This window comes from Toxorhynchites rutilus, chromosome 2 (genome assembly GCF_029784135.1).
Source record: "Toxorhynchites rutilus septentrionalis strain SRP chromosome 2, ASM2978413v1, whole genome shotgun sequence".
Taxonomy (NCBI): Eukaryota; Metazoa; Arthropoda; class Insecta; order Diptera; family Culicidae; genus Toxorhynchites; species Toxorhynchites rutilus.
The window spans coordinates 326,995,291-327,011,387 of record NC_073745.1 but is presented as its reverse complement, the minus strand read 5'-3'; the positions used below and the strand labels follow the sequence as shown (position 1 = coordinate 327,011,387).

General features: G+C 34.6%; 1 protein-coding gene across 1 annotated transcript in view; it reads left to right on the top strand.

Annotated features, from left to right (window-relative positions):
* The window catches only part of LOC129771902 (uncharacterized), a 473,701-nt gene that overhangs the window by 445,057 nt on the left and 12,547 nt on the right, over positions 1 to 16,097 (top strand). The window contains exons 10-11 of the mRNA XM_055776027.1: positions 883 to 1,055; positions 13,238 to 13,428. Of these exons, the coding sequence (XP_055632002.1) occupies positions 883 to 1,055; positions 13,238 to 13,428 (364 nt within the window). The remainder of the gene's footprint in view (positions 1 to 882; positions 1,056 to 13,237; positions 13,429 to 16,097) is intronic.

Genomic DNA, 16,097 nt, shown 5'->3' with positions numbered 1-16,097 from the left:
AAAAGGATGCTGATGAAGCAGGTCCACAACATACATACATGCACACACAAACACTGCAGTGCACAGCAAAAGCGGGAGTCATTTAAGCATAAAATCATGTTTAGTTCACTGCGAGTCGGAAACGTGCAGCCAATGTTCGAAATTATAACCTAAGCAACAAATGTGAACAGAGATATAGTTTTGTGAGCGGAAAGCGATGCTTATTTTCGGTTGCACAAAAGGGAGATTGGTGCCATTTTGTTTCATGAATACAGGAACAAAACGGTGATACTTAGATCGGAATGTTTATCATTGTGTTTTGAGCTGTATGATTTTCTAGTTCAGCGTTTCGTTTCGATTATTCTGTACAGGAGTTTTGCAGCGGAACTACGGAACACAGGAGAAATAACTTGTTTTTTTTGCTCAACATGACCACACCGCCTGAAGGATGCAAAAAAAAAGCAAGAGTAACTGCGGAAGCCAGAGTTATATGAAAGCTCACCGAACTGATGCTCTGTGGTTAGAAAAAAGTGGATAGAAGCAGTTTTTGCATTGTAAAATGAATGCTGTGGCTGTTGATGGGTTTTGCTGGAAAGAAGCGAATCGCGTTCAGTGTTATTTGAGTGTAGACTATGTTAAGTGCCCATTTGGGCAACCAATTTCCAGCTTTCTGTGGTAATAATAAACTTTGAGAACCCTTAAAACTCTTCAGAGTTGCAAAGAGCCGAAAAAAAACACACTGCTGTTCAAATTCCTATCCCATTTATGCACTTTTTTTTTTGTTAAAATCCCGCTCAAATAAATGTATGCGATTCCACGCCACCGAACGGGAAACGATAACTGTTGATCAGATGGAAATCAGCGCTCATAAAATAATAAATTTCTATATTTGAATTTTTCCAGGGGTCCCGAGATGCTGATTGCGTTCCACTCCAGCCCATTTTCCGCGCCGCTGCAGTCGGGCCAATCGAACCGTGGCTTCGAGCTGGATGTTGACATTCTGTTCGTCGATTCCGATTCGTACGACTTTGCCCAGGGCAGCAAATGCGAGTTCCACATCAATGCATCCAATCCAGGTGGGTAACGTAGCGAATAGTTTTTGTTGGGGTGGGACTGGGAGTGGGAGATGTGAAATAGGGTGCATTCGGCCAGCTGCCGTTTGGTATATTTACATACGTGTTTCGCTCCCCGGGCCCTCGGGGCGTAAACATTTTTCCGACTAACGAGGATTCACTTTTCATGTCGATATTTACCGTACTCTAAATTCGATCAGCTAATATTTTTATGTATCTCATTCGGGATTATTCAATCCCAGTGAATCTGCCCTCGAGAAACGCTTGGGGATGCACATCTGAATGGCACATCTAGCACTTGTTATAAATTTACGATAATACCTTGGGCTGCTTGAGGATCAGTGCTTTATGAATCTTTAATTTCAACATTGTTGCTAGGAAAATATAGCCAATTACTGTTGTATTCACCAAGTCTAACTAAAACAATTTATCAATCGCCTGATGACAGAGTTGTAATTAATATCGCAATGTTGTTGCACAGCTGGAAATAATTGAGGCATTTGTTAAGCTGCAGAATTCTACTGTTCTACAAACTCCACTTTTAGAATATCCGATACTGAGTAGCACTTAAATCAATCAATGTCAATCGCAAGATTATTAAAAATTGATGACAACAACGGAGCGACATCACAATCTTATGGAACGTACCATCGAGCGTATCTAGCTTATGCAATTCGTGCATTCCAGGCTGAGTTGGTCCTACTGGGCACATCTAACACTATCCTCAGATTTCTATTCTGATTCCGTCATAATTTTAACTTATGGGATTCAGCACAACACTCCCAAAGAGTTAGTTCGTACTCAATCACAGAACTTACCATGATGAAAACGTCAAACAAAAATTTTACAGAAAATTCAGTAGAGTGTTAAAAACTCGTTTTACAATCCATCCCAATAATTGTATTTTAAAAATTAACTCTTGTTATTTGAACATAACATATCGCCAACGGCTTACCGGATGTTGGTGTTCAGCTGCTCAAGATTTTGAAGAATGTCCGCATAAACACAATCTTATGTTTAACATAAAAAGTCATGGAGCGACCATGTCGTCTAATCTTAATCCGCAATTCTATCCATTCGAGTTGATACATGCTACGAGTTAATGGTCAACAACAGAGGATAAGATATTCGACGGACTTCATACCAATTCGTCTTAGGAGTTGGCAGCACCATCTCAGATAGCAGTGAAACGTTGTGGGTGTACAGACACTGGTAATCCAAGAAATTTTGCTTACTTGAATTCTTCAAACAAGAATTAGAGCATTTCTTGAAAAGTGCCAAAAGATTGTTCTTTATTTTTACATCAATTTAAAAATCAAAAACTATAATATCTACACAATTTTGGTCAAAGGATGAAATGTAGGCTATTCAAAAAATACCAAAATTTTATTTAAAAAAATTACGTCGAAAAAAAAAATTTTGAAAATTTAAATTCCTTTCTCTCAAAAACGTATTTTTTCATAATTAATTTTTTTTTCAACTCATTCTTTTACGCAAAAACTAAAAAACTGATTAGAAAAAAAAGAATTGAAAATTATTCAAGTTTTCATTAAAAAATATCAAATAAGTGTGTAAAAAAATTATTTAAAATTTTTTTTCTCAAGATTTTGTTTTTTGATTCTGAAAAAAATGAATAGCCGTTACAATTTCCAACAAGTCACTGATACATCGGAAGATTCTGCCAATTGCCAGTCGAGTTAGCATGAAATTCGTCATTTGTTGATACTTTCGCGCATTTTTTATTTTGTTTTTTACCTCACCCACAGTAGTATGCAATGGCTCACTGCTCCACTTGTTTGTTCTGATGTTGTTAATATTGCAACGAATAATTTTGTTGTTCCACAATTTGAGTGAATTATGATAATCGCCAAACTTGGCCTTGTATGATCGATATTACGCGAGGTATAGATATTATCGATTTTTATTTTATTTTTTAAATGATGTAGTCGGAAGCAGATAGTCGTTAGATGATTCACATATTTGATCAAAATAAGGAAAAACTAGTTATCACAGCTTCAAAGATCATGACTTTGAACAAAAAACACTTTTCTATACAGTAGGGGAACCCTGGGTAAGATGAACATGTTTTTGATTTGAATGGTTAGCTACTGAATTTCATGTTTGTGTTGGATGATTATGCAAATGATCTTACTGATGGGGTAAAACGGATAGTGAAAAGTTAGATGGAATGAGCATCGAACTTGCGAGCTCTTCCTTTTTGCTGTTTATTTACATTCCGCTTGTCAGTCTTCCGAAAAACACTTAGAGGAAAAGGGGGAAATTTGGACCACCTAAGCAAATCGCCTAATATTTCCAAACCAATACGGTCTAAATAAAAAAATGTCACATTGTATACTAAGCTAAGTTTTCTCTCAATCTATAATGTTCAATCATTATATCAAGCTTTAAACTACAAAATATATAATAAAATAAAAGAAATTATTTTTGGACATTAAAATTTGATGCGGGGTGATTTGGTCCAGTGTGTCTCGAATTTTTGGGGCTCTTCGTAGCCACTTGGTTACGCGTTCGCTTACTATGCGATCGATCGTGAGTTCAAACTTAGGGCTCTCAATTGACCATCTTTGTGGTGTTATAGAATTACTACGTCCACACAACCATCATCAGCGATGGAGAACGATTCACGGTCGAAATAAGATCGATTCATCCATACAACTGCTCTGCTCTGCAAGAAACATCGGGCTGTTGTGCTATAAATAACCCAACAATGATCAATATCAACTGTCTCCGCTGTCCGGTCCGCTGAACAATGGAAGAACAGATAGAATACCCTTACGCCTAAATGGCAACTACAGTGTAATTTAACATAATGTGATGGAACAGAAAAACCTAACGCATAAATGGCTACTACTACTACTACTACTGTGTAATTTACCATTTATAGTAACATAAACATATGTACAAGTACACGATAAAAACCCGGCTCTGTAACTGATAAAATGCTAATGAACCTAAAAAATAAATAAATGGGATAAAAAAAAATCTCGAATTTTGCATCGATTTTTTCACTGTTGTTCGAGCATTTTCAAACACTCTCGATGCTTGAAAATCCGTTCTTGATGGCCTGCGTTACTTTTTCAAGCTGCTCCTTCTTCCAACGTTGTCTGACTATCCTCTTTTTGTAATTCAGCGGCATCTGGAATCAATTAGACAAAAGAAAAACCTCAAATCTGTAGGACCAATTCACCCCACAAAAACGTGTCCATGTGTCCAACATGCAAAAATTAAAATGCAATTAATTTAATTTATTGTTATCAAACTTACAGTTTCGCTGCATCAAATTGTTCCTCTTCTGTAGGCGAACAGAACTTTACTGCACAATACACGAAAAATTTTTTTAATCAGCGGGAAAAACCTTTAAACCACGATCGGAAAACTCACATTTTTTTACAATCAAAGTGCTTGCTGTGTTCATGCTACCATTTCCTCCCACCTGTCCAATTTTACCAAAGTTTTTTTACGTTAGTTACATACGGTTAAACAATAAAAGAAGATGACATTATAAAAAATCCAAGTTGAGTCGTACTTTTTAAGATAATGGGGTGGTCCAAATCACCCCGTGTTACCCTACACATGTCCGCGCGATGGTCAAATTCCATGTTTGTGTTTTATTACGAACATACTTTTCGCTAGTGTTCAATGTTTTTTCTAAACATACCCAATGATGCACAAATACAAACATGTTTGAATCACACTTGTTTCTCACATCATAAACAAACATGGTGTTTATAATTCAAACACATCATGCATCAAACATACCACCCGTTGTCGCAGTATTTCATTGTTCTTCGTTTCTTTTCATGCACAGAAAAAAATAATTCCTCTTAAAACATTTCTTTGCAGAATACTTTTTCACAGAAACTAACTAGAAATTTAGTTCGTATTGCAAAAATTGCATGATCTCAGAAGCTATGAGTTCATACCCATTTTGCAAGTATGATTAAATACTCCATAGCTTTTTCCCGTGAAAAAAAAAAACATTCTCTAAATAGAAAGAAGCTTTCTATGAGAATTTTTTTCTCCGTGCATGTTTCCAATTGAAGTCTAGGGAACCGACTGCACAGCGGGCGACACCGTGGAAATGCTTTCCAAATAAATAAACAAATAGCCAAAAATAATTTTTAGATGCATGCTTCCCGGAAAGTTTATACCTATTCTTGGTATTTTAATGTGGGTATCTAAACATCTCCACCACGCTCTATTCAATTTTAGTACCGTTATCCGGGGGTAAATTGATCACCGGGGTGAAATTGATTACTGAAAACAAACATAAGTTTTCAGAGGTATTATGCAATTTAATTTTAAACTTTTTTAATCTGACATGTTCAATAACCATCTGAAGTTTCTTTTTGTCAATGGTTCTCAACGAACCACTTATTAAATTGCATGAAAATTAATATTTTTCTGAATAGCATTTTCGTTTCCATTTTTTGTTATGGTAAGGAAACATATTTTTAACAAAACAAAGCAATATTTATAGACGCTAAACATATTAATTCACTTCTAGCCGATACTTGATAAGTTTTTTTTCCTTTATTAAAATAAATTAGGCTCAGCTGTCCCATAGGGCAAATTTTGGCCTATCAACCATTATAGTATATACATAACATAAACTTAATAATTAAAAATTAGCTTTGAGGAAACGATTACCCGCGGCTTACTCGGGGTTAGTTCCAAACACACTCACACACATACTTTCCAAACATTCGATAGCTTCCATTCTCGCATACAAAAGGAAGGACTAATACTAAGTAATACTAGGTGTTGGTCTATAGAAGCAAAGCAAACCAAATTATAATTGAATTTTAGATTTCATGATGAATTCGTGTAAACACTTCTTGATAAGTTGAATAAGTAATCAAATACTTGTAATTACTATTCAATCAAGTCAGAAAAAGCTATTTTACAAAAAAGCACTACGAATGACCAGAACCGAATCGCATCATGCGACACATCGAAAAACATGGTGTTTATAATTCAATTTCAATGGTTTTTGGCCACATGAGGATGACATGAATGGTCTCTGGTTGACCTGCAGATCAATGTTTAAATCGAGTTATGGAAAGACATGAACACACCTTTAGGTGGATTCAATCAGGTTTTTGTATCCTTAAAACCTTGAATTATCATTTAAACGACCGTAGGTGAAGAAATAATTGATTTTCTATACATATTTGTTCAATTCAATTTAAAAATTGATTCGTGCACTTAACAATGATATTGATAGAATGAATTGTGAAAAACTCTGATATCTATTGACGCTTATTTTGTTCAGAACAGATAAATAGGTTGTACGCTCGTAGATGCGTTGTCCGTGTCCCGTGATCGGGTCCCAATGGCAGAGTCCGTCCAAGGATGATTGTGTCCAGAGTGAAAAATAACGTCCGTTTGCTAACAAGTTTATTCCGATCATAGCAGGAAAAACTGGGTTCCCCAGTTGAAAAAACCTGCATCTTTTCATGTATTCTTCTCTATGAACAGTTCATTGTTTTAAGTTGTATAAATTCGTAGTGTGCGTTCATTGTTACAATTGTTTTTAATTCTTGTGTAATTCGATCGGCGATTTTAATGTGTTGTGTATTTGTTGTGATCAACTGTGATATTTTCGTTAAATTGTGCATGGTAATAGGGTTATATAAATTGTGTACTGTGGGTGTTACAAATATAAATTATATGTGTGTACTGTCCTATGTACTGTGAATGTTACAATTAGAAATTTTATTATATTTAATTTATTGAGATGGAGCGGAGGTGTATTTTATTTGCCCAAAATTTTAAACGAATCACTCATTGTCATAGGATAGGGAAACATTTTTTTCCAAATCAACACACCACCACACCGGACCAAGATGCATCAAACTTGATACTGACTGTTCAAATAAGTTGCTCCGTTATTGAGTTTAATCGTGAGGAATAGGCACCAAATCATTTTCATTTATACAGTCATTCCACACCAAACATATTGGGTTGGGGAAAAAGAAATGTCGTATATTGTCAATATATTGAAACACTTAAACATATCTTGTGTTGTACTTATCGCATCGGGTCATACTATACGGCTATTCAAAGACGACAATCTGTGCTACAAGTGTTCTTTTGACAGTGTTGTAATTGTCCTTATCAGTCTCAAGTCATAGCGCATCAAAGATGGAGTCCACCAAGCAAAAAATTCGTCATATTTTACGTTTTTACTACCTGCGAGTTAAAACTGCAACGGAGGCGGCCGAAAAAAAATCTTGTAGTTTATGAACCCGATACTGTAACGATTCGCACAGCACAGCGTTGGTTTGATCGATTTCGTTCTGGTGTTCTGGCTGTGAGCAGCTTGACCGTTTGAAGCAGGCGATTGACCAGAAGCGGCCAGAAATGATCAATAGGAATGGTGTTGTTTTCCACCAGGACAACGCTCGGCCTCACACATCTTTGATGACCCGCCAGAAGCTACGGGAGCTCGGATGGGATGGCCTGTTGCACCCACCGTATAGTCTGGACCTGGCTCCAAGTGATTATCATCTCTTCCGGTCCATGCAAAACGCTTTTGGTGATACTAAGTCGGCCTCAAAAGGGGCTTGCGAAAACTGGCTGTCTGAGTTTTTTTTTGCAAATAAGGAGGGGGAGTTTTATAAGGGGGGATAATGAAGTTGCCTTCTAAATGCGAACAAAACGGCGCATATTTGACTTAAATTGGATAATTTTAAGTATGTTAAATAAAGCGTCAAATTTCGATCAGAAATACGACTTTTTTTTCCACAACCCTATATATAGTGGTTCTTAGATTATCGCGAAAAGTGACAATTTTGTCCTTTATTGCAAAACATTAGACCCGTATTTTTCATTGTTTTATTAGGGTGAACATTTCAATTTTAGGGTGGTCCAACAAATCAACTTTTCTCCTTTTTTATAAAAATGAGTTTTTTCAAAAATTCACAAATTTTGAATAACAACACCGATTTCGATGATCGACGTATCAAATTAAAAGCAATGAACTAGTATTGCACTTGCAAAAAACAAAATGGTTTTTGTTTTCATAATTATTGATTGCATTTGTTTTTCTCAGTTTTCATGGTCTCGGGACCATGGGTGCTATTTTTTTATTTTTTTCTTGAAAGCTGATGATAACATATCCAAAATTCAGAGAAGTGTTTTTTTACGTTTTGAAGCTATGATTTTTCATAGTTAGCCGATGGTCCAAGAAAATTTATTCAAAAAATATAACTTTTGAATTACTGGACCGATTGAGATGAACGATATTTCAAATTGAATTCATTGGCTAGAATAGCTTTTTCTAAAAAAAATATTTCACTTGCAACAAAAAAATGTATCCCATGTTCCTATTTTCTGTTTATTTTGTATTATTGTATTATTTTTGAAAAATCATAACCCAAAAACGAATAAAAGCACCTATCCGATTTTTTGGATACTTTATGAAAAAAACCTCAGTTTTCAATAAAAATATAAAAAATAGCGCCCTTGGTCCAGAAACTATGTAAACTATAAAAAACAAATATAATCAATTATAAAAACAAAATCCAATTCTTCTTAACAAGTGTAATATTTTTCCGATGAAGATTATTTCATTGGCTTCAATTTGAAATATCGATCATCTGAATCGGTCTAGTATTTCAAAAGTTATGAATTTTTCACTTCTAGGAAAAGGGGAAAAAATTATTTTTTTGGAGCATGAAAACCATAAAAAACAAATACAATCAATAATTATGAAAACAAAATCCATTTTTTTTTTGTCAGTAGAATATTTTTGAAAGAAGACTAGTTCATTGTCTTTTATTTGATAAGTCGATCATCGCTACACAGTATTCAAATGTTATAAATTTTTGGAAAAAGTAATAATTGGGAGAAAAAAAAGGAAAAAGTCGATTTTTCGGACCACCCTAAAATGGAAATGGTCACCCTAATGAAAAAATAAATAAATGTAGGTCTAATGTTTTGCTATAAAGAACAAATAACCACTTGCCACGAATATCTGAGAACCACTGTAACGGTTTGACATGGAATGGCTGTATATAGACTAGCTGACCCGGCGAACTTTATCCCGCCCAAAATTGATTTTAAATAGAGGATATAGCAGTGCGTTATTTCGTCTGGAAATTCATTTCCAGTTTTTCTCTTCGCCATATTAATCTACAGAACGAGACGAATACAACAATATAAATACGGCCCTAATCGGATCATTCCTTCCTCGGGCTTTGCGCTTACCAACACATTTAGCCTACCGTTCTTATTTGAATAGAAGAAGATGACCATTACTGATCATGGAGTAAACGAATCGATGTTTCCCGTTAGCCGATAGTTCGCAAACCGGCATGACAAAATGTATATCGTTGTTTTAAAATTTTAAAATTAATCCAGAGCTACCAAAATATGAAAAACGTCTTCTTGACGTAGGATTAAGTCTTTCAATAAGGATTCCAAACTGAAGACAGGCCATGTTTTTAAATGGATTTATTTAGCTTGCCCTGTTTGTATGTTTGTAACAGGTGTATTTGTAGCGCTGTCTCACATTAATAGAAATTTGATCTCGTCGTGTTGATTGATTGATCGAAATTTGAAACGCACCTTTATCCCTGCTGTCATTATAAAACTGCATATTCCATGATTTTGAAAAATCCGAAACCACTACAAATGGCTGATTTTATATTATCTCAAACAAATATTGATTGGGATATGTGTTTCAAAAGAATGGACTTGATTTGGAGAACATACTACATTATGAACAACATACATCCAAAAAGGTCGCCGCCACGAAGCAGTCGACTATTTTTTTTTTGCAATCCCCTCAATATCAGTATCAAATGAAACGATTTAACTTATAGAAATATTCCAAAAAAAAAAAGAAATAAAATTTATAAAAATTAAACGGGATTCATTGTAGAGATATATAGTAATGATACAGAGCTAAAGATGTATTCAAAATTATTATCAATTGGTCAGTACACCCAAACTAGCGTTGGCAGAAAAAAATTCATCTTCGGCAAAAATAATGCTTTTCCGTCTGCTGGAGGGTCAAATGCGCAAATAATGAGCTGTTTTAAAAGCTTAAAAATGTTTATGCGTATGGGAGCAGCCATCTCTTTATTTTTTCTTTTTTTTTTATTTCATTAGAGATTGCACAAAAAAAAATCCATACGATGCCAATGGGGATCGAACTAAGACTGGCTGGAATGAAAGCTGTTTCACATGACCACGCTATCCTTACAGCTACTAGTGCTGTTGTATAAAAGCGTGATAATATTACACCTCATTATAAAATGAAATTGGAAAGTATTTTCTAAGAGGAAAAAGAAGGGCATAAACGAGAATATTTATCTTTCTCTGTCTGAGATGAACTGGATAAATGTGTCAGAACCATCAAAACACCATCTGATATGGAAAAGTGGTGAGAAGTTTTACCACAATCATATACCATCTTTACAACGTAACTTAACAATTCTATCTACCTAGAATGTGTTTGCTTTTACACCGAAAACTGTTCACGGTATTTTCTATGCTGTCCAAAGAGTTAAAGTTTTTGCCCTTGAGAGAATTTTGCAAGGACCTGATCCTGAACCAAAAATAATCTGAATAATCTGACACATTGACTAATTAAGGGTTTTAGTTATGCATCGTTCTGGTTCTGAATCGGTTTAAGTTGCCCACTTGCGAGCAGTGCTTGCGGGAATGTGTCGACTGGTTGCTAGGTGGATGTTCATAATCCAGAATTCCTACCCAATCCCACCAGTTACAGAGTACGTCTTTCTTCGAGTAAAGATCGGCTTTGGGGTTAGCTAATTATTTCGCTTACTCAAAGTTTTCAGCCGCTCAACACTATTGTGAATGATTCATTTTCCTCACCCGTCACGATTTGCTTTAAAACGGCATTTTCATTGCGTTTCGTGTCGCAGACTGAGATGCAATCTATAAATGTTTTTTTTTTGTCAAATTCTGTGGTATTCACGCATCGTAACGATTTACCAAACCAAATTTCATCAGATCTACTTGAAGGGTTGTTGTGGGTATCTGTAGAGAATATGCGTATTTATTTGTCCTGTCCCGAGGATTATTCTTGATCAACGTTTCAACGATTTGGTATTCATCTGAGACGGCTTTCCAAATAACTTTATATAGATTATTCAATATTATTATTTTTAAATGTTTCATATACCGATTTGATGTATTTAGATGTTATTTGCTGCGAAATATAACGGATCTGTATCTTTTTTTGCATATTTTTTAGTGTCTAACATTCCTTCCATTTTTTCCGTTCCTAATCTATTCATTTAATCTTCATTTTATTGAGATTTAATTAAGGAAGGTGGAAGAATTGATAAGCATGGTATAAGCTCTCTCAGAAGAGAAAAAGCCAGGGTATACCCGGATCTTTTGATCGGTAATATTTTTTTCTAAAAACCTATGCAACAAAACACTGCAGTCAATTACAGAAAAATCTATATTCAGAATTCATCTGTATTCATAGTCTATGTTTTGGGTTGAATTTTTACTCACTAAAAAGAAAAGCACATCAAGCAGAAGAAGAACTGAATATTGGTTTCAAAATTTTATGTTATTTAATCTATATATATATAAAAATGGAGTGATGTCTGTCTGTCTGTCTGATTCTTATAGACTCGGAAACTACTGAACCGATCGACATGAAAATTGGTATGTAGGGGTTTTTGGGGCCGGAGAAGGTTTTCGTGATATTTTGAGACCCCTCCCCCCTCTCTAAGGGGGGCTGCCATACAAATGAAACACAAATTTCTGCATTACTCAGAAATTAACCAAGCAAACGAAACCAAAGTTGGCATGTGAAAGTTTTAGGGTGCAATAAATGTTTCTATGGTGATAAGATACTCCTTCCCCCTCTCTTAGAGGGGGCTGCCATACAAATGAAACACAATTTTTTGCATTACTCGGAAATTAATCAATCAAACGAAACCAAAGTTGGCATGTGAAAGTTTTAGGGTGCAATAAATGTTTCTATGATGGTTAGACAGTCCTTCCCCCACTCAAAGGGGGGGCTGCCATACAAATGAAACACAAATTTCTGCATTACCCGAGAATTAATCAAGCAAATTAAACCAAATTAGGCATATGGAAACTTTAGGGTGCAATGAATGTTTCTATGGTGGTTAGATACCCCTCCCCCCTCTCTTAGGGGTGGCTGTCATACAAATAAAACACAAATTTCTGTTTGTCGGGTTAGCTAGTTCGATTATATAAATCTCATTATAATGACTTTGAAAAGAAAATTTTGCTCTTGGGTAATTTTGCACCCGAAAATCAGGAAAAATCAGGATCATTTTATAAAAATCTGGGATGTTAGGGAGTGTGACAAAAAGTGTGGAAAATCCTGAAAAATCACGAAGGTTGGCATCTCTGCTTGCTTCCCTTCGTGTATTTTCAAACGATTTCGGCGCTGCACATATCTATCTCGCTATCAAACATGAACATCAAACTCTTCTCGCAAAACCCCCAAAACGATTCACATCGATATTGACTATGCAATCAACCAGCCAGCCTAAGGCCGAAGTCACTCCCATCGCCACTCTCGTCATCACTAAATATTTGTTCCGTAGAGCCAACTTTTTTTTGTTTGAATCTCTCAATTCCTACTCTGAAATAAAAGAACATCCGGAATCAAAGTGGTGCAAAATCCACCACCGCATCCGTTTGCAACTTTGCCCCTCTTTCACACCACCACCACTCACTGTGTTTCGGCAAACACAATATTCGGGCAACGAAAAATTTCTCATGAATTTTAAATTGATTCGCAAATTTTAATCCAGTGGTCCCGTTCCATACGCGATTTGTCGAGAGAGGACCAAATTGAAAGAGGATCCGAATATGGAAACCATGGGACCGATGAAGGAGAAACAGAGTGGCAGAACCAAAATAACAAAAAAAAGTGAATCCTCGCTTCTGGGCGATAGAAATGGGCTTTCTGTGTCGCAATGGCAGTCTATCGGGTGCAGACGAGCGAAAGTAGATGGAGAATACATTTTAAACAATTGTACTAGGAAATTTATGATGATAATGCGCGAAGTAATATTGCATAAATTTGCAAATTACTTGAAATTTTTCATTTATATTGGATGGCGTTTCATTAGATGCGGGAAAATAGGATTGTCAGAAAAACATTGGAAGTAATGGTCTGTCTTTTTTTTCAGATGAGGTTCTCTACTCGCGCCGGGGACGAATTGGACACATGCTCAGTCCCCGTCATACACTGCCACCGAACACCACCTGTACGTATTACTTCCACGGGATGCCGACGGATTTGGTATGGATTTCGTTCACCAACTACCATCTGCAGATTTTGCAACAGAGCGGGTCTGGAGACAACTCGACGCTGGGGAAGGTGAGTGAAAATTTGTTATGATGATAATTTAGTTAAAACTGTATAAACGAATCGAATGCAGCGAGCTAACATATCTATACCTCGAATGGCAAACACCAATCAAGAACCATTCTCGTGTGATCCGATGGTGGAAGGTTTTCTGCACAAATTGAATTAGTCAAAAAGTTTGAACTTTTTCCCTTTCTCGGACACCGCAAACTTTCGCAACGGCGACGGCAGCGGTTCATTGAAAGTCTCGAATGCTTTGTTGGTAATTTATCGAAAACCCTATTTTATCGCATCCAAAACAAATTTAACTTTTAACTTCATTGTCGCCCATCTCTCTCTTGCACTCGGAAGGGAAGCCAATTCCCTCCCCTCCGTCGGTTTGTTGTCGCTGACCGTCCCCGCGGGCACCATTTCACGCTTGTACGGTTGCTGCTGAACTTTGAAATAGTAGCAACTTTGGACAAGCAAAGTTTTTTTTTCGCTGCGTTGTTTTGCCGATCAGACGTCGCTTTGGTGGAATAAATCATGTTTATCATGGCAGCGACCGCTCGTCTGCATCGTCTTTTATTTAATCTCGTTCTCTGTTTGTTCCGCAGACGGAGAAGTTCATTGAAGTGCCATAAGAATTTTAAAATTTTTGGAAATCTTGAAAATCTTGAAAATCTTGAAAATCTTGAAAATCTTGAAAATCTTAAAAATCTTGAAAATTTTGAAAATCTTGAAAATCTTGAAAATCTTGAAAATCTTGAAAATTTTGAAAATCTTGAAAATCTTGAAAATCTTGAAAATCTTGAAAATCTTGAAAATTTTGAAAATCTTGAAAATCTTGAAAATCTTGAAAATCTTGAAAATCTTGAAAATCTTGAAAATCTTGAAAATCTTGAAAATCTTGAAAATCTTGAAAATCTTGAAAATCTTGAAAATCTTGAAAATCTTGAAAATCTTGAAAATCTTGAAAATCTTGAAAATCTTGAAAATCTTGAAAATCTTCAAAATCTTCCAAATCTTCAAAATCTTCACAATCTTCAAAATCTTCAAAATCTTCAAAATTTTCAAAATCTTCAAAATCTTCAAAATCTTCAAAACCTTCAACGTCTTTAAAATTACCAAAAACCTTCAGAATTTTCTCAAAAGGTTCCTATAATTTTCTCAAAATCTGCAAAATTCAGAAATTCATTCCGAATATTCCGAAATCTTTAAAAAAAATTAAATCTTCAAAAAACATTCGAGAAAAATCTTCAAAAATCTTCATAAAAGCTTCAGATATCTTCGGAAATCTTGAAGTCTTTAAAAATCTTAAGTTTTTTTTTAATTTTCAGAAAACTTCATTAGTCTTCAGAAATATTCTCAAAATCATTCTAAAATCAAATTTCCGCAAAATATTTTCAAAATCTTTGAAAAATCATCCCGAAATCTTTAAAAATTCATCTTTCCAAAATCATCCCACAATCTTCTTAAAATTTCCTCAAAATCTTCTCAAAATCTTTTCAAAATCTTTTCAAAATTTTCTCCAAATCTTCCCAAAATCATCCCAAAATTCTATTAAATTTTTCTGAAAATCTGTGTAAAATCTTTTCAAAATCTTCTCGAGATTTATCAAAATCTTTTTGAAATTTTTCAGAATTTTTTCAAAGTATTTTCAATTTTTTTCAAAATTTTTCCAAAATTATCTAAAAATTTTCTCAAAATGTTTTTAAAATTTCTCAAAATCTTCCTAAATTCTTCCTAAAATTTTCCCACAATATTCTCAAAATCTTGTGGAAATTTTACAAAATTTTCTAAAAGTCTTCTCAAAATCTTCTTAAAAACTTCTCAAAAACATTTCAAAATTATCTAAAAATCTCTTCAAAATCTTCCCAATTTAAAATCTCCTTCAAATTTTCTCAAAATCTTTTCAAAGTCTTTCCAAAGTCTTCCCGAAATCTTCTCAAAATCTTCCTAAATTCTTCCTCAAATTTTATCACAATCTTCTAAATATCTTGTGGAAATTTCTCAAAATATTCTCAAAGTCTTCTCAAAATCTTCTAAAAACTTCTCAAAAACTTTTCAAAATCATGTAAAAATCACTTCAAAATCTTCCCAATCTAAAATCTCCTTAAAATTTTCTCAAAATCTATTCAAAATCTTTTCAAAATCTTCCCAAAATCTTCTCAAAATCTTCCTAAAATTTTCTCAAAATCATGTGGAAATTTCTCAAAATCTCCTCAAAGTTTTCTCAAAATCTTACTAATCTAAAATCTCTAAAAAAAATTCTCTAAATCTTCCTAATATTTTCTCAAAATCTTCTTGAAAATTTTCAAAATTCTCTCAAAGTCTTCTCAAAATCTTTCCAACATAATCTCAAAATCTTCTCAAAGTTTTGGAATATCTCAAAATATTTTAAAAATATTTCTAAATTTTTCTCAAAATGTTCTCAAAATCTTACCGAAATCTTCTCAAAATCTTCTCGAAATTTCTCAAAATCTACTCAAAAACTTCTCAAAATCATCTCAAAATACCTTCAAAATCTTCCCAATTTGGAATCTCCCTCAAATTTTCTCAAAATCTTCCCGAATCATCTCAAAATCTCTCTACAATCTTCTTGAAATTTCTCAAAACTCCTCAAAAACCTCTTGAAATAATCTCAAAATCTTCTCAAAGCATTCTCAAAATCTTCTTAAAAACTTCTTTAAAACATTTCA